The sequence below is a fragment of the Grus americana genome, chromosome 4 (genome assembly GCF_028858705.1).
Source record: "Grus americana isolate bGruAme1 chromosome 4, bGruAme1.mat, whole genome shotgun sequence".
Lineage (NCBI taxonomy): Eukaryota > Metazoa > Chordata > Aves > Gruiformes > Gruidae > Grus > Grus americana.
This window is the reverse complement of record NC_072855.1, coordinates 51,067,296-51,087,580: the sequence shown is the minus strand read 5'-3', so window position 1 is coordinate 51,087,580 and position 20,285 is coordinate 51,067,296. Positions and strand designations below refer to the sequence as shown.

The 20,285-nt window shown below is 36.8% G+C and overlaps 1 protein-coding gene across 4 annotated transcripts in view; it reads right to left on the bottom strand.

Moving 5' to 3' along the window:
- Positions 1-1,048: 1,048 nt before the first annotated feature.
- The window catches only part of CCSER1 (coiled-coil serine rich protein 1), a 712,872-nt gene continuing 693,635 nt past the window's right edge, over positions 1,049-20,285 (bottom strand). For 3 of the 4 annotated variants that reach the window (XM_054824857.1, XM_054824859.1, XM_054824858.1), the window contains one exon: positions 1,049-6,465. In XM_054824857.1, the coding sequence (XP_054680832.1) occupies positions 5,980-6,465 (486 nt within the window). In that variant the 3' untranslated portion in view covers positions 1,049-5,979. The remainder of the gene's footprint in view (positions 6,466-20,285) is intronic. The other variant, XM_054824860.1, reaches the window with a different exon arrangement.

Genomic DNA, 20,285 nt, shown 5'->3' with positions numbered 1-20,285 from the left:
AAATACTTTTTACACATCATACCGTTCAAACACCAAAATATGAATGAAATTGTTTATGTTAGAAAAAGCTATTATTTGTTTGTTCCCATGCTTAAAGTTAAGCAGAGAATTCTGAACCCTGTTGAAATCAAGTTTAGGTAAGAAAAAGAATACAAGCTAATTTGTAGTTCATATTAAGCCCTCATATAAAGTGCATTGACATAATGGAAAAATAAAAATAAATTAAAATTCTACTACTATTGTTGATATCCATATATATTTAAAAACTACCCTATTAGGGCTTTTACAATGTGATAAAAGCAGGTTCAAACCAGGCAACATATTTGTTTGTACAGGTGCTTAAGTAAGTTTGAGAGTCTTTTTGGGTAGACGTAACTCAGCTGTAACCACAACTCACCAACAGAGATGGAGCCTTCAGTTAGGAAATGGATTTTTTTTTCTGTGAATGTACCACTTACTACAGTAGCAGTAGCACTACAGTTCTGGGAGAAAACATTAAACATTTTAATGATCAGATATTTAAAAAAATCCAGTGGAGCCTTCTTAAAGCAGAAATGAGACCGTGGTGCATCCTGTCTACACAGTCAGCACAAGTCCATACCAAAAGGGACTGTTTCTGGAATCCAGAGAGACGCGGCAAGGGTCGCAATACAAAATATAAGGAGATATTATTTGTGCAACAGAAAAATCTTCACAAGTGGAGTATTTTCTGCTCTATAACCTCTAGAATGATTTGGTAAACCGACAGAGATGACACTTGCCACATCCATCAGATTTCACAAATCTTTCATAGTTAAGATCAATCAGAATAGGTTTTCCATCCCCAGGAATCAGAGAACTTAAGTAAGTTTATTGTTGCCCTGCTTTCACAGAGGTAGGATTACTTCTGCAGAAATCCTGCAGTCCTCCCTCTGTTTTTCAAGAACAAGATCAAGGGCAAAAAAACCCCATAGCTAGGGCAATGATTTCCTGGTAATGAAGGTAATAAAAATGGCAAGTTCAAAAATATTTCACAACTGTATAAAATGCAAGTGACAGTTGTAGCTACTGAGAATCTCAGTTTTATAGGAAATTTATGCTGATAAAAGTTGCATTTTTTTCTTTTTTTTTTCTCTTTTCTTTAGATATGGAAAGATATTAAAACAAACAAACAAACAAACAAACAAAAACCCAAATGCACAAAACTTTTCAAAAATATTTCAATAAGTTCCTTTACCATTAAATTTGCAACAACAGAAGATCCTTGAAGACACTAATTAAATCCAGACAGTTGCCCTGGACTGAAAATACACTGCAAATCTCAAGCCCCTCGGAGAGGACAGGTATTCGATGTCTTTTATACTATAAGGAGTTAGTATCATATGCATCACAGTGGATACACTCTCACCACCTGGACAGATTGTCAGTGAGGAAGCAAGATCCAAACAGACTGAGTTTACTAGGTTAAAAACAGCACATGGCATTTTTATCTTTAAAAAAATAAATATCTTACAGATATGCTCTGCAGCTGCTGAAATTTCAAAATGATCTTAGAAGTGCCTTACGTAGGACTTGTTCAAGTAAATTCCATTTAAAGGCGGTCATGGCCTGCATGATTTGAGTTCCTGAGGGATCTCTGCCAACTTCTTACTGACTGGAGAACACTAAAATACATCCTGAAAATGATGCTATGTGTTTCTCCAAGCTGGTAGAAGTCCTCCACCATTATTTTCAATGTACTTTTTCACTCTACTGCCTACTTCATCTGGAACGAGCTTCAAACAGCAAATTCTCCTTCAGAAAAAAATCATCAGTGGCAAGAGTGGAAGAAAAGAGGGCATAGGACATATTTCATTAATGCACTTGGATACAGAACTTATGCTTTCAAACCACTACAAACATCTGTAAGACTCCCCTGGATTTTTTGCTCCAGGTATTTATTTCAAAGTTTTGTTAGAGTTACCGTTACTTTATTGGACTTCATTTATGACCTACGTAGATGTACAAAGAGGTTTGCAAGGATTTTTTTTTTTTTTCTCTTGCACATTAACAAAAAAAAAAAGTACATTTGCTATAGATTGTGAACTGGCATTTTTGCTAGGTCAAATCTTTTCTTGTTTTTTCTGTAAACGAAGAATGGTTTCCAAATTCAGAGATCTCCTATGCATAAACTGAGACTAGTTGGACTAAAGGCCACATTCCCAATTGTCAGGCCACTTAACCCAGTATAGTCTAATCGAAGTCAATGTTATACCAATCAAACCAGTGGAGACATGGCACAACAGTTATGGCATATAAACTACAGCACTGCTTTGTAAGTAGCCTATTTTTATTAGTTTGCAGAGTATACTGTGTATTTAACAGTATAAAGTGAATCAGCACAGACAGAAGTCACTATTTCCAAACTGGCTTTTAGGAAAGGGAAAAATATCCATTTTTAGGCAGTGACTGCAATGAATTTGTAGGACAAACATGACTATCATAGGTAAGTTTTCATATGCTTATCCAAACCCCATGTGAACATCTTAGTCTGGATATAATTTCCAGAAATAGGACACATAAGAAAAGCCCTTCTGATATTGATGTGGATGTGTGCATTTGGAAATGAAAAGCAATAAAGTTAAATACAACAGTCTGGATTGAAAAAAAAGGAATCTATTCTGGCTGTTTCATTTTATGTATAGAGGGCTGGCCTGTCTCGAAAAGGTGGCAGAAATTTATGTTGCAGGATGCTTTCAGATGCTGCTGAACAGCCTAAATAGAGGAGAGGTTTGTAGTAAGAATTCTCCCTCTGGTATGCACACGCTCACAGCTCGAACTTCGTTCACGTGCACAAGGTATACCAAAAAAACCTTTCCACTGCTCTGACAGCCAAATATAAGAACAGTACTGGACAAGCATTTTCTTTCCATCTTAATAATTTATGACCAGGGTTGGCCCTAACCTGTTATTCTATCTTAGAAACACATCCTGTAGAAACAGTCTAGTAAGGGAAGTAAGTCTAGAGATGAGATACCATTTCATGTGTGGCTCTATTAAATTACTAAAAAATATTTAGGGCACAGATCTGATGTTTCTTTTGCCAAGTGTTTGTTTCAAAAAAACGGGACATCGCTTGGAATGGAAACAGTTTTTCTTTGGGGATTTCCTCCTCCTTAAAATGCCCTGTATCACACCAAATGACATGGAAGTAACAAGTAATTTTCAGTAGAAATTTTAGTTATGCTTTGTTGTACAGAAACATATAAAAAAAAGGAAAAAAAGGTACATCCGTGGAAAAAAATAATACGTGCCTTTTCCCCCGGTGTCATGTCTTTGGATATGTACAGCCTTGGAGAAATGTATAAATCATTTTATACATGGAACTCTTAAAAAACTAGAGATTTTTAGTACAAAGGAATCAATTCACTGCAAGAATGTCCACATGCTGTTGCTTTATGATTTACTATATACACAAGAGGATCGAACAAAGGACCTCTGTTTTACAGTTACTGCTGTACTGTACATTAACATGTGGCTAATACCCTCCTCTGGGTGAGATTTACACTTAGTATTACAAATAACATAACAATGTTGAAAATACTGATACAAAACAGCTTCAAGATGACATTTTAAAAATATCCCTCACTTTAATTGAACTGTTTTCTCCAGTTTTTTTAAGTTTCAGCTTTATAAAAGATTCTCCAAGAAAATAGTAGCATTTAAAATGTTCTTTTGGAAATGTATAGATGGATTTTTTTTAATAAAGTGTAATCCAAAAGCCCCCTTTTCCAGGAAAAAAACCAACTATAGATACAGTACTTAAGTTCAAATTGAAGAGTATTTTGTTTGTTTGTTTTTAATGCAGTATAGTACATTTGTATCCTGGAAAAAAAAATTCCTTGATTACAGTGTATGTTAATTTATTTACAGATCTGAAATATAATTGCATACATCAGCTCTTGAGATGAGCAAGACTGAAATGTATTGTTAGTTAAGAACCAGCTGTCCTTCCAATCTACCATGACTTTAAGAGATTGCTCAGATGAAAACATGATTCTGAATAGTGAAATTCTGTTACTACTATTTTAAATTTTTTTGCTAGAATTTAAACTATGAGTTTCAGTGCATGACTGGGAGTCTGGAATACCCATAGTTAATTCAGTAAATCTGTGTTTGCAATTTTTGCACGTTCTGTTTTGGCAGTAGCAACGCACACATGAACACGAAGAAGTCTGGCAAATGTTTGTCTTGATTCTTATGTATCCAGCTCTGGACACCCAAAATTACCACTACAGGATATTTAGACAAAACCTGCTCTCTTCAACATCAGATAATGTCATAAAATTTGCTCTAACCAAATTAAAATCCTCAATAAGTAGGATCTTGAAAATTCAGGTCACTGAAATGACTTTGCAGAATATCTGCCAAAATCATAGTCTAATTTTTTCTTAATCAAACCAATCCTTGTATTAATCTGAGTATTAAGCAGTTAAGCAGATATCTTTAGGTAAAAATTATATCGTTGATTTATTTTATATGCCCTATGTGACTTACCTTTTAAAAGTTATGGCATTTTTAGTGGCTACAGAAGCTCCATTTTTCATTACATGCTACTTTAGTTAAGCCACACTGGTTTGTTTCTTTGTGTGAGAATGTGCTGCACCCTTCTCTTCTGTTATTCATCATCATCAGTTAAAGAGAGAGGTGACTTGTCTCATATCTGCCTCAATAGTACTTAAATGTGCCAGGCTATTTATAAACTACTAACTATATGTCCTACCATCATTCAAACAGATTGTTCTCCATCAGAGAGGTTGTAAACTGTCATGTTTAGTATATGCCACATGTTTAGAGTAACTTGACTGAGATGCCTGTTTTCAAGCCCTCTGAAAGGGGAAAACAGGACCTTTTGTTACTGATAAGTCTACAAGTTCTATGGTTTGATCAGATGATTTCATATTGCCATGAGACCAGCATGCTGCACATCAGGTAGCATCAGATTCATCTCGCTTGTGTGTAATATGCCAAGACTAGCAAACCCGCTGAGTTGGTATAAACCAGGTACTTAAGTGCAGAGAATACAGTCTACAGAAATTACAACTTACATAGGTAATTTGGACTGGGTAATAAGACAATTTCTCTTTCTTTAGTCTTTCACCCATTTTTTGTTTGGGAAATTAAATGAAATTATATGATGCGTTACACAGCACAGAATGTCGCATGGTGTGGTGAGTGATACAGTGCCTGCAAAGCACAAACATCACCACAACTTCACATGTTCTGATAGAACAAAAAAACTCAAATGTAGTTAAATAAAGGTGGGGAGAGGGAAGGGAAGGTTGAGGAACCAAGCTGACATTCTCAGTTTGGGACTCAATTACTGACTCAAATACCTGGTGAGCCTCTATGAACCTTGCTGTTCTTGCTGTTAGAGGAAAATGAGTCACTTCCTCTACTTGGGCATGAGGCATGCATGAAAGACATACAGCAGGAAGCACTAACACACCTCTACAAGTGAGCAAGTTTCATTGTATTAAAAAAAAAAAAAAAGTGTAAAAAGAAGATCCTCAGAAATTTGACTCCTTATTTCCCTAGTCTCTATGAAATTCAAGAGGGTTTACTAATTACTTATCTATTCATTCCTCACATCTACTTTAACAGTAACATTATTAAACATACACAGTATTATTCAAGATCACCTTCTAGAACTTCAGGGAATGATAGTTGCTTATAGAGGGGGAAAAAAAAATATATTTAGCCAATATTGGACTAGCAATGCCAGCCAAGTGGTCCCGTTTATTATACCCATGATGACTTTTGCATGACAAATCAATCTAGTTCATCCTTTTGCCACAGTTCCGGATGGGGAAGTATGGAACCTATAGACAACAATTAGTTTTTAACTTTATTGTTTTTAGGTGAAAGTGGCAGCAGATGAAAACTGAAGACTGAACTCTCGATGAGCTCATGCTCCTCTTTAATCAACTTTCCTTCCAGAGCAAGAATATAAGCACCTTGTTAGCCGTCTTGTTGACCTAAAGTCTGTAGCTCTGCTGTGTGTAAATTGTGGTGGAGGAAAACATTTTTTCTGCTGTACATGTGTAAAGAGATGGGTCCCCTCGGAGGCTGTCCAAGTCTCCCTGTGAAAGTGGTATGCTGCCGAGGTACAGCAGTTTGGTCTTTTGGAGCTCCTGAGAACATTGAGTAGTTGTCTGCCTTGGATGCTGGCTTTGCTGTACTTGGTGGTGTGGTGGCCAAACCATTCTGGGTGACCTCTGAAGCGAGGGTTTCATATGTGCCTCTAGTGTGCTTGATGACTTCCACAATCTCCTTCTCTTTCAGGAGGTTGCTCAGACACAAATTAGACAGCTGACAGCTCTTGCTTTCATAGGCCAGTGCTTGGTTGCTTGATGAGTATCTAAAAGGGTCCTCGGTGGGAATATGTGCTGACTTTCTGTCCCTTGTGCTGAGATTTTGGCTCACCATTCTGTTTGGATATGTAGCCTGGGGAAACAAAACAAAACAAAACAAAAAAATTAGTAATAGAACATAGTAGGAAAATGGCACAGAGTATATAAAACACTCCTCACTATAGATGTACAGCACATGGGGTTGGCAGATTAAAACGAAAGATGAATCTCAGAAGCTGGTAAAACTCCCAGAGCACTGCTAGCATAGAAGTATTGTTCATTCATATTTAACAGAACTAATATTGAAGGTGATTATAGGTAATGATTTGGGCATTTTCTTTAAAAAGTAGTTTAAATCAAAGGAGGAGATTTTTTTTTTCCAGAATACAATAAATGGATAAAAAGTTCCCATGGATTATAAACAGATTTTCAAAAGCATATTGCATGATGAAAAAACAAGAATTTTGACTGCGTAGAGTTCAACTCTTAATACTCTCAAATACTTACAAAATTTAAAGAACATCTTTTGTGAATATCTTCATGCCTCAGTTAAGCTCAGAACATGCTCAATTTTTATTTTCCCTTGAATCTAGGTGTTTTGTGTACTTACAGTAAAATACATGCCAAAATGCTCTGCCAGAGCAGAGCAATAATTTTATTTCAGCTGCCTGGAAAAAATACAGCGTAAGAAGGATTCCAGCACGTTAGCAACTTTTGATGCTGTGTGAGCAGGCATGTATTTGTATTTGTGTAAATAAGGGGAATTTATCCGTACATGGCAAGCCAGATCACTGCAGATGTCCAGTGTGCACTTAGTGTGATGCTTCACTTTGTCCTCCACAGAACATCTGGCTGGGGAGGATATGATGGGGCTGTGGGACCCTCTCTCACACATTTAAAAAATGTATTCTCAGTGTATAAAGTAAAACAAACTGTTAGGAGAAAATGTTAATGCAGTGAAAGCAGGATTCTACCTGTTCCACTACTGACTGTACTAGGTAGCTTCCAGAGGTGATGCCTAGGAACTCGGATCACAGGGAGATGTGCTTGTGCTGAGGAATGGCACCAGCCGAGCCGTCAATGTTGAGAAGTCTGGTCCCTAGACGAACCCGAGTTTTGAGCCTACATGGCTTTGTAAGAAAGCTTCATCTCCTTGTATATTGTTACAAAACACATACGACACCAATTTGCCCAATAAGAATTAAGTACCTGAAAGCTGTATGTGAGTTTCAAAAGTTGTTGACGTAACCTACTTAACTCTACTGTCATTTGTTATCTAATACTGTGTGTACAAAAAAAAAAAGAAAAGGAAGGGTGTGTATGTTTCATTAACCTCTCCAGACACATATCCATATGATGTTTCAAGGAAATCTTTAACTTACACTGCAATTAGTGCACCTCTGACATTTTTTTTTCTTTTTTTTTTTTTTTATCCAGTCAGGTTATGGTAACTAAGCTACAGCTATGTGAGGAAGGATTATAATAATAGCATCTATTGTAACTTATTTTAAAAGTTATTTTGGAACACACATTTGCCCTTGTTTTATCCCTGTCACACTTTCCTAGGTACTGGTCAAAGCACCTAGTTCTGACATTCATTTGCAACAAAAGTCCAATTTTAGTCTGAATCAGTTTTCTGCAACTGCACTCTGAAAGGACATACTAGCAGCTTCTTGACATTTACATTGCTATATGGGCCCTGACGTTGCAGAACAAAGCTGAGAAAATAAAAAAATACTCTGAAGTCTTACAACAATACTTTGCTAAAAATATTTCAGGATATTTCCATGATTCCATAGGAAACTATATTGTTTTAAGATAATCTGCATGACTTCACATACATTTTTATTTTAAGCAACACAGTTGAATGATACAGTCAATAAGCACAGCTTACATCCTTTTTTTAGTGCAGGTAGGCTAATGGTCACGCTTCTACACAAATTCACACAGAGGTTTGGATACGAGTACTGCAGTGCATTTTAGGTGTTAAAGATTGTATTTTCAAAAATTATTAGTTCTGGCGTAACATTTTTCCCGCTTAATTCAGTGCTGATTGCACCCAGACTCATAAATGGGAGTAGAACACTTCTGGAAAACATCACTCAAGTTTTCATGCCTACAGCACACAGGTGTTGAGATGAAATTCAGTTTAATTCCTAGGGAATCATTCTTTGGGAGACCCGTCTGTAAGTTCAGTTACTTTTTTAAAAAAATGTATTTCTATGCCAGTAAATAAAATCTTTCTACTGGGACAAGAGATTCAAATTCAATGCCCTGCCAAAAATCCCTGCATTCGTTCTAAGGGAATGTTTCTGGAGTTACCATATGTCACCCTATGCCCTTTGACAACCTAAAGATTGATATCATAGAACTGAGAGGAACTTCATGATGGAACATCTAATCTATTTTGCACTCCTAGTTAGCATGAGCTTATCCCTATGTTGTTCCTGACATTTTTTTTTTTAACCAGCTGTTAAGGACCTTCATTGATGTAATCTGTACAGCCTCCTCAGCTGACCTCTTCCTCTACATTACCTTTATTTTAGGAAAGAGCTTCTTAATGTCTAAACTGAATCCTTCTGGCTGCAAGTCTATTCCTTCTACCTTTCTTTACCATGAAAATGAAGAAAGGATTGCTCTTTGGTCTTTGAATTCCTGCTTATGTCTTTGAAGAATGCTGTCAAGCTACCCCTTAATCTTCTCTGCTCTAGAATAGAAAATAGCACGTTGTTTTTTTCTCATAGGAGTCATCTTCTAGACTCTGAGTCATTCACATTTGTCTTCTCTATAGATTCTCTTCAGTAGTTCCACATTTTTTCTTGAAGTAGATGGCCCAAGAGTACAGTACTTAAGGTAATCCCCTATCACTACCAAGCAGAAGCAGCATTATTAATCCTATGAATGATTTCTTCACCTGCTTCTTTTTAATTCATACTTCTTCCAGTACAAGGCTAGTAATTTTACTTTGCAACAGCATGAAATTGTTCACTCGTGTTCATCTGGTTGTCCATAATAGTTCCAAGATTTTTTCCTACAAAGTTATTACTAAGTTGTTCAGCTGATTATTGTGACAAAGACCTAATTTCTCATTTGCTTCTTGAATTTCATTATTTCTCCTCTGATGTTTTATCTAATGTATCAAGATCATTCTGAATTCCAGTTTTATCCATTAATATGTTTTCCATCCCACCCAACTTCATGTAAACTGTAAAATTAATAAGAATATTCCCTAGTCCATCATCCAGGTAGTAAATGAATAGTAGGAAATACCATAAACCCCTTCTTTTTTTAACATTGGGCCATTGGTAAGTAATTTCCAAGGACAGTTTTCCAATTTACTCTATGTTTGTTTCATTTAGTCTGCATAGTATGTTTATAAAACAGTATAAAAAAAACTTACTAAAAGCAAGAAATCAGACATCTACAGCTTTTCTTCTAGCCAGAAGGCCTGTTACTGTGCTGTTGAATGAAATTAGATTGGTTTGGCAATTGATTTGATTTGCAATCCATGTTGGCTCTTGTTCATCTTGTTTTCTTCTATGTGCTTATAAATAGGGTTTTTTATTATTTGCCTCAACTTTTTGTCTAAGAATTGAAGTTAAACTAATGGAAAAATATATTCAATATAAACAATATATTTAAGATGAATCATAACCTCCCCCCAACACTGACAAAAATAGACACTGATACTGCACCCTGATCAGTATACACTTGTTTTAATAAAAACGCCTCAGAGATTTTCATAGTGGTATACACTGCCCCATAAAAAGTCTAGGAATTCAGAATAGTTTCTCTTCTTAGAGCTGCTATTGAAGTGCCAGGAAAAGCATATAATTTATCTGTTTAATCAGCAACTACCCATGTTCTTGTCTTCATTCAGCGGGATTACTCAGTCATAAGCAGCATGACATGTGAATAGCCAGAGTTTAAGCACGTTGCTGCAGTCATTTGTAGCCTTGGGTACAGAGGCCACTTCCAGTGAGAAGCATGACCATTGTTGGGGGTCTTGGATACAAGTTGTCTGATAGTCTTAAGACTGGCTTAGCAGTTACTTTTGTCTCTTGAAATAGAATAAAAAATAAAAACTTGTAGGGGAAAAATTCTTATGAAATGAGTTACACCAACAAGGTAGGTTTTAAAGTAAATATAGAAGAACCAACTAGTTTTGAAAATGAGGAGTGCAGAAGCATGTTTGAAGCAAGGCATATTGTTGAAACTGGGTACCAGTAAAAGGCACAAGGCATGATTACATGATTTTTTTATATTGCTATTTTAACTTGATCTTGATGAAATGCTCTGTTTTGAATATCTGGCACTGTGGTGTTTCTTCCCTCTTCCTTATCAAGGTTATACTTCACATGAAATATTTTCATTTTGGAAAATACATGCTGGGTTTGTAGGTCTCCAAAAGATTTGCTTCTGGTTGTTGGACAATGGGGGGAGACAGTGTATGTGTATGTATCGATAAATATTTAATAATATATATGTGGTGAAGGAAGGTCTTACTCAGTTTTGTGAAGCTGTGACTTGCTGAAATTCTCCTCCTACTGAATAAATAAACAAATACCAAGTGGTGATAAATTAAGAGCTGATTTACCTAAATTTTAAAACATCAGTAGAAATTTAGAATGTGCCATCAGTATTCTAAGACATTGGTTTGACCCCCATCTCCAGCAATAAGACACAGATGGTTAACAGGGAAAGACAGACTTATTCTATCAGATGCACAGTCATGGAATGAAGATATTTTAGTAGAAACATTGTCAAAAAGCAATAGTGTCATTGTTATCTATGACAAATTACTGAAGAACAGTTTCTAATCAGGAAAAAAGAAAAAAGTGGTCAGATGGGAGTCAAAATCAACAAGAAATCTTCTCCACTCCACCCCCCTGAATGACATTATTCTTCCCCAAAAAGACTATCAATAAAAAATCCAATGTTGCTTTGAATGTCATGCAAGTTACTCTTTGCTATAATTTAAATGTTTTTATAAAAATCACAACATACAGATTTGAAAAGAAGCGTATGCTGTTGTTCATTTGCTGAATTCAGGTAGTTTAGCCTGAAAGAATCTTATCCAACTGAGTTTTCTTGCTGGCCCATTTTACAGTTATTTAGAGTCCTTATGATCTGGTCGGAATAAGAAAAAAAAAAATCCCAGAATGAAATCCAGAAAAGTAAAATCAACACATCCAGCACCAACAAGAAAAATACTTTGGAAAAACTTGAGGGGTTTTGTTTGGTTTTGTTTGTTGGGGTTTTTTTAACCTATTTCTTCTTACTTTCCTCTGTTTCACACAAAATTTTCTGCAGTGGAATTTTGCGTTCTATGAGCGTTAGACGTGAGTGAGCAAAGCCACAATCCCAACACATCTGTTTGCCAATTTGAAGGCTGAGTCCTTGTCCAAAGCTGAAGGTGGCTTCATGCCAGTCATGTTCCAGCCCAGCCTAGAGCAGCTGCAGGGCTGCTGTAAACTGCTGCTTGGCAGCGCTCCGAGGACCCGATCTGCCAGCTGGTGACTGCTGAGGCAAAAAATCCATTCATCTCTTTCCTTTTTATTTTTCAGTACCTCAGCTAGAACCAACAACTTCTCTGCCCCAGAAATCCCCAAATGCCACCCTACAGTCTGCCTAACTCTGAACCCAGGAAATGGGCTGCAATTGGGATGCAAATGTGGCTCTGAAATTTCTTTCAAAAGTAGCCCATGTTAAATATATGGGCGGGGGGGGGAAGCCTCCTTTGTTGTTTCATTATGTCTTAAAGTTTAAGAAAACATCGGCATTTGAATTTCCTGATCAAACACAAAAAAGTGCATGCTTTCTTGCTTGAGTCTATTTCTCAAAAAAAAAAAGCCCAACCCCCCCAAAAAACAACAAACAACAAGATTTTTATTAAAATATTATTTGCTGTAAAACTTTGATAGGTTTGTATCATGATCACTGGTGTTTTAAGGTACATGAATACAAGAGAGAAGTAAATATTTTAGGTTTGATTATTCCACGCTGGTGCTAAATACATTAAGACCAAACAAAACCTGTGAACTTAATATTCTTAAAATATTTTTTCCACAAATTCTTTTGTGGATTCCTCTTAGCGATTTTCATTCTGGCAACTTTGTCTTATATTAAGAAAAAAAAAACCCAAACCCCTCAATGACCCACTTTAAAGTAATGAAAATTGACTACTCTTACAGAAAGCTCCAGAATGGGACATGTTATTAAAAAAACACTGCAGCCATTCATCACTTTCCATTTTCAAGCCCAATGAGTGAAATATGACAAGAGTTAACGACAAGACAATACTGCTGCAGGACATTAAAAAATGGATACTGTTGCTGACTATCTTGTGATACAGTACTGATATAAAATGACAGAAAAAGACATGAATTACAGAAACACTCAAAAAAGGGTGCCGATTTTTAAGATGCCTGTGCCCAGAGGCATTTGGAAGTCTTAGATGCCTATAATGTAATTCTCCCATCTTAGATGCCTATAATGTAATTCTTCCAAGTAGAACAACTTTCTTAAATGCATCATTCTGACAGTAGGCATAGAGAATAAAACCAAACAAAATACTCTCTCACCAGTGTAGCCAGTGTATCCTGACAACCAGCCAACAACAGTGTATTTGAAAAACAAGGTTTTACCATCCCAAAGGATTTTTGCTTTCAGAGGTGCTAACGAAAACGCACTCTAAAGAGAGCAATTATTCTGACAGAAACCTGAAAACTTTCTGGATTCCCTCAAGTTTTCTACTGCTTCATTATTTTGTGTTCGCAGGTACATGAGGGACATAAAAAAGTATTCTCCGATGTAAAATTTGCTATACAGCCCAGCGTAGCTCACTTGGCCCTTGCTAGGTCTCAGCTGGAATTCAGCACCTTCTGCAGAACTGCCTCCATTTGCAGCCTAGCCCAGGATTCATAAAACACAAAGCAACAAAAAGAAGTCCAGAAATGAAACAAGGTGCTATAACTCTGTATTTCTTTGAAGGATGGAACGTTTGAAGCCCTGCATCACACTTCTGAATTTATATCCCTTCAGATGCCTTTCACAGTTCTGACAGTTTATATAAGTGCAGATCTAATTTACCAAAACACAGGTTAACTCAGTACTTTGGTATGCCACATCTGTCACTATGTCAGCTCCTTAATTTCTACACCTCCTCATTTTTGTGCTCACCAGCTTCCATCCTAGAGATGATCCAATACAAAATGTAATTTAGCTGCAGCAGGTAATTGTTCTTCATTCAAGTCTCTTAAAAAGCACTCACTCTTATTGATTTCAGTAGCACCTGGAACATGAGAGTAGCTTTTACAACCCAGATCTGCAGCTATTGATCAACCGATGCTGCCTTCTGGCAACATGTGACACATGAAAGAAATAAAGCCCAGTGTCAAAATAAGGCATGGAATAGTATCAACAGGTTATGGGTAAGAACCAGCTGCTGATCAATTTGCAAGCTCTGCTCTCAGCCATTACCAAATGAATGCAGTCAACATAAATCAGAAACAATTCTCTGTCTTTCAAACATGTTGCAAAAATTGCAACATGCTAAAATGCATGCCTCTTCCCATAATGCCCTTTTAACCAACAGGCCAGTTGAATACAAATGAACTATAGCCCTAAATGGACTAATGTCCTAAAAGGAATTTATGGTATTGATGATACAGTGTGATAAGTAACTCACAGAGGGCTTAAATCTTCTCACAGCATGGAATTATCCTTGAAAAATTTCATTTATGTAAGTAATAATGCACAATTAAGGACAACAAGGTGCAATGCTGTTTTATAAAGTAGAAAGAAAACAGTAAAGAATTTCCCTTTAATCTCTAGTAACTCACAGTGAATCACTACTCTGCATTCTCAATACTGCATTTCAAGGGTTAACTGGAAGATTATGGGGGTTTTTTTCCCCATGAGGAAAGCTAATAGAAAATTTTGCATTTTACAGCTGTTTACCATGCCTTCCAAATTAAACATTCGGAACTTTGGAGCTGTTCACCAGTGTTAGTCATATTCTTCCAAAATGCTACAAAATTCATTTAGATGATACTGAATACACTTTGTTATATACTTATTCTAAATAACTATAAAAATACTAATGAAAATTAAGGGCTATTAAATAGTGTGGATCTTTCAGTGATATGACTACAGAACAATAGGACATACTATGTGAGATAACAAATCTTATTTCACTCAGTCTGCATCTAAGACTTCCCCAAGATCAGCAAATCAATCCAGAAAAGGTAATTTTTACCAGATGGGCTTTTCTTATTTTGGACCTGGGGACAAAATGGTAGGAAAGATGCAATGGACTTTTACCCCCATTTTGAAAAACTGTTAAACCCCCAGTCTTAGAAACATCCTGTGTTTAGCAAAGACTAGCTCTCCCACCCTCCAGCAATTCTCAGATCACCTCTGTCTCTCTTGATGCCTTTGGCATCTTTTTTTACTGACCTCCTATCCCCTCAGCTTCTTTGGGTAGCCACAGCTGTTGCAGGCAATGATAAGGAAACCATCTTCATCAAGTTCTTGTTATACACAGGCTCCACTTTTGGTCACAGGCAGCAGAGTCTACAATAAGGTGCCCAAGTCAGACTTGCTCATGGACCTTCTAGGCTCCATTCAAGGGGACTGGATAGGCCAGCACTTTGGGTCTCACTATCTCTGTGCAACCCAAGAATTCAGGGCCACATGTGCCATGCTTTTAGCTACAGTCATATAAAAAATCATAGGTGTCTGCGCTTGAGTTCCTCTTTTGCATAATAGATGCAAAATGAACTGACAGAAAATGGAGAAGTGGATCCATGGGAACACCAGGGTCACTTCAAAAGACCACAGTTCATGCAGTGTGAGCAGTGAAGTATGACACAAAGGTCCTGAGGAAACACTAAGGGAGCTTGCTCTGGAATTACAAGCAGGAAAACGGCACAAGTGCTAATTAGCCCTTCTGAGAAAGTGTGCTACTCAGCTGACATTTATTGCTACGCTAACACAGGTGTTCCGGCTTTGCAAGCCAAACTAGTATTTCTGTACAGCATTTGATGTGCCATGTAAACATAATAAGTTGTTCAAAGATCTCCACCTTGTACCTTATCTATTTTTTTGATGACTTGCTGCCTGAAAGCTATGAAGTCCATTTCTAGCCTCGGGTCTGACATGTGGTCACCAAAACCTGATTATCATATCTGTAGATCATCTGAATTAAAACTAACTTGTAGATGGCAATTACCTTTGTCAACTAATTTATATTATGTTTAGTTTTTACCAAGTTTCTAATTATATGATTATTTATTTCTCTACTTTAATGTCACCTAACATGATTTCCTATAGTACCAGAAGTTCCATATGTAAAATGAAATGTATATGACTATGTGTTCAGTAAGATAAGATAGCAGGATACAGTTGTTTTAGAAGTAGTAGTCTGAAAAAGATTTAAATATGCAATGTTCGATTATCTATATACCATATAGCTCTATACCTGAGACATACTTTTAGGAAAAGAAAGAAAAAATATAGTGTCCACATGAATTGCTTATAAATTCTCATTTAAAAAGTGGAGGTATACATTAGACATTATGCGTACAGATGTATTTCTGTTATGTTTAGGATGAGAATCTTAAATACTTTGGCATATGAGGCTTTTGCTTTATCAGCTGGACATATAGGAACTCAAATCTCTATTGTGTCTCTATATTTTTATTATCTTACCTTCTGTGAAGAAAATAATCATATATACTTATCTTTAAGTTCAGGGCTTTCTTGTCCCACTTTCAATTAGTGAATGCCATAAATGAGATTTCTGTGAACGTGTGCCTTCTGAAGAAGGCACTGTTTGCTCTTTCATAAAAAAACCTACATAAAACCCCAGATAAATTGTACTTAGCCAACACTCACCTTTTTACATTACATTCTTTAACAACAATAAAAATCCTTCCATTAAACTGAGTTTCATAAATTAGTGTCCTTACTTTTGAAAGCAATAGGGGCTGAACTTATAAGAACAGTGGGGGAAATTGCATACATTGGCAAATGACGTTCAGCTGCTGTCATGTCAGTCAGTGGCACTATCCCTCAGCTCAGTATACAGTCTGCAAAGAAGTCAGAGGACTAACAAAAAGGGCAAATTTTATCCTGATGACAAGAAAAGAAATCCTAATTGCCCTTTAATTGACTTGACTTTTTATTTTTACAACAAGATTACTGAGACCAAGATATCCTTGAAGAGAAAGAGAAAATGGGGGGGGGGGGGTGTATTTTTTTTTTTATATATATATATATATGAGGTTACCTGGTTTAGGAATGAAATAACACAGAGTAGCCAGATTTTTTTATTCCTAAAATAAATTTGCATAATTAAGCTTTTTTTGTGGTTAGACAAAAATATTATAACATACCTACAATCAATCTGTAGGCTTAACTGGTCAGATTCAGTGCGTTCAACAGAAGCATTGCTATTCCAGAAAGATACTGACTCCCTGCTATAGGATTCAGCCAGAAAAAAAACAGGTGTATGAACTTTGCACCATAGGACCGCAATCAGCGAATCAGATTTCATTCATAACAGAAAAAAATTGCTTAAAATATTTTCTTCAAAGATCATACTGTCTATGATGGCTATAAATCCATGCTGAGTAAATCATTCCATGCCTAGGTTTTTTTAGCTATTGACAGTCTTAGAAATAGGGAAAGAACAAATAGGATTCTCTTGGTGTAGGGAATAACTCTACTAATTTTTTTTCTCTTTTTTTTGCTGTTAAACCAATGACCCAAGAATGTATTTGCTTTGTTGGTATGGAACTGGTTCATATAAATTCTATTCTCTGATCCCCATCTGTCAATATCAAATATATTTACAGTAACAAATGTCAGGGAGATGAAGGGGACTCACAGCCAAGAGGTATAAGTAGATAAGTAGAAATGTGACCCCATAAGGAGTCCATACAGCTGATTTACATTAAAGAGATATTGCTCTAGCAAAAGAGTTAGTGCTTGTAGTTGAATGATGTAATTTATCTCATGTTCTAAAAAAATCCACAAACCTATCACCTATCATTTCAAAATTGTGTATAGCTTTGGTGATAGAAAACTTCCCTTACTGCATAAGTTTGAACAAACCAAGTTTCACATAGGTAAGATAGCCCATCAGATAAGTACATAAAATAACCTCTTCCCACCTATGTCAGTGGCTTACACAAAAGAATAAAATATTTCATAGCATCTTTACTGTATGTCTGTAAGGGTTCATTCAGTTCAGCTCGCTTTAGAACAGCTAGAGTAGCATGGTGTTCATTACCATATACTACTTAGTGTTTGGAAAAGTCAAGTCTAACAAGGTAAAACTATTTCATATATTTCACATATTTTAAGGCCAGCAAAAATGTTATATTCATTTTGTCTGACCTTCTCTGCAGTAGAAGCCATAGATTTCTCTTGGTGAAATCATGTAATCCAAAAAAATGGGGCAGAATTAAAGCATAACTTAAAAGGCTTAAAGTAATGGAGAATGTATTTTATTTCTTTGTAATCCACTAAAGTACTTTTACAACAATGCAACCCAGGTCCTTACTGGAAATGTTGCTATATTCTGGTAACAAATACTAAGTTAGTATTTGAATAAAAGAAAATAAGTAATATCTGCTGACAAAACAGCTGCTAAAATACGGTAGGAGATAAAGTGTCACCGAAGAGCAGAGGGGACTAGCGTCTAAGACATTTAGGAACAGGCAATTCTTGGAGAAAGTGCTGGTTGGGTTTGGAGTTATCCCTGTCTGGAAAAAGTTTTGGTCATGTAAGTGGTTAATATGTATGATTCGATGGTCACAATCTCTTTTGTAAATGATTATACATGAGGATTATACATGCGTGACCATGAGGAGCCTACTTCAGCCTGCAAAATGACAAAGAACCCAACACTTCACAAAAACCTTGTAGTATCTAGATCTACTTGGAAAAATAACCCTCCTTTCCATCTTACTTCCCTGGAAACATGCAAACAACTAATGCAGCTATTTCAAAATAGTCAGCATAGAAGCTCCTTATTTCCTTCAGCAAAGCTATATTACACAAACTTAGCAAGGAAAAACAAACAAAAGGAAACAAAAACATAAATAAGAACCCTCTGAAATTTCTTATTTTGCCTTTCCTTCTAGGAGAATCAACATCAAAAATTTTGGCAAAAACACTGAAATACCTTTATTGGTTTCTGCTTCTCTATTCATTTGCCTAGCCTAAGGAAGGTTAGCAATATTATATTTCATACTATACCTCCAACTTTCTGTAATAATGCACATAGGGAGACATTTACCTGCTGCCTGTTACAGCATACCCTTTCTCTGTAAATGTAAAAGTTTACATTTTCTTTTCTTTACAGCCCATACTGTGGGTCTCTCACTTGAAAAAAAGTGATAGAAAATCATAGAATCATGGAATGGTTTGGTTTGGAAGGGATCCTAAAGATCGTCTAGTTCCAACCCCCCCTGCCATGGGCAGGGACACTTTCCACTAGACCAGGCTGCTCAAAGATGATTTGCTCACTTGGGTTTATGGGCTTTTCAGCTGTAAATTAATGTAGTATTGCTGACTAACCAGTTGCTGCATAATAGCTGCTAAAATGGTTGGGAGTTTTAGGCTTCCTGTGACATAAACATCAGCTCAACTCTTAACCTCTGCTGTTTGCCATCTTATTTCATTAAGCACCATTTTAATGGAACTCCTACATTCTGAAAGATTTAAGTGAAATCATGGTCACATTGAATCCACTAGCAAAACTTCCACTGGCTTTATTGTGCTGTCTTGAGCAGGAATGAACTTAAGCATGTGCCTGAAGGCTATTTAGTACCATATAAATTAGGGACCAGCCTAATTTTCTCTTGTCTGAGCACCACATGCTGTTGTGATGGCAGTCTTTTATCCCTCTTTTCTGCCAAACTAAGGGTATAACGTTACTTTAAATAAGTCATAACCAAAGCAATTTGTTCAAGTACACTGTTTTGCAAATAGAAGTCTTCTGAATACATTTTAAGGAAAAAAAAAAAAAAGAAAAAATGTACTCTATTTATTATTTCTTCTAATTAGCAATTTTGAAAGATGAATATCTGGTTAGAGTTGTATATCAAAGAGACATTTTAGATATACAAAGTATTCCCAAGGGATCAATACTGGGTCCAGTCCTGTTTAATATCGTCGTTAACAATCTGGATGACAGGGCAGAATGCATCCTCAGCAAGTCTGCAGATGACCACAAACTGGGAGGGGTGGTTGATACGCCAGAGAAGTGGGCCAACAGGAACCTCATGAGTTCAACAAGAGGAAGCGCAAAGCCCTGCACCTGAGGAAGAACAACCCTATGCACTAGGACATGCTAGGAAAGCAGCCTGGCAGAAAAGGACCTGGGGGTCCTCGTGGACACCAAGTTGGCCATGAGCCAGCAATGTACCCTTGCTGCAAAGAAGGCAAATGGTATCCTCAGCTGCATTAAACAAAGTATTGCCAGTAGGATGAGGGAGGTGATCCTTCCCCTTTATTCAGCACTTTTCAGTGGTGCCCTGTGACAGGACCAGAGGCGATGTGCACAACTTGAAACACGGGAGGTTCCTTCTGAATATCAGGAAACACTTTTTCACTGTGAGGGTGACTGAGTACTGGCACAGGTTGCCCAGGGAGGTTTTGGAGTCTCCATCCCTGGAAAAAGCTGTCAAAAGCCATCTGGACTTGGTCCTGGGCAACTGGCTTTAGGTGGCCCTGCTTCAGCAGGGGGATTGGACAAGATGACCTGACAACCTCAACCACTCTGTGATTCTGCTCATGTGAGATTAGATTAAGAGCCCAGGTGAGAAGGAAAAGGCTTAACAGGATGGGGTTTAGGAAGTTACATATACATAAAGCCTGCAACTCACCTTCTACTTTCTC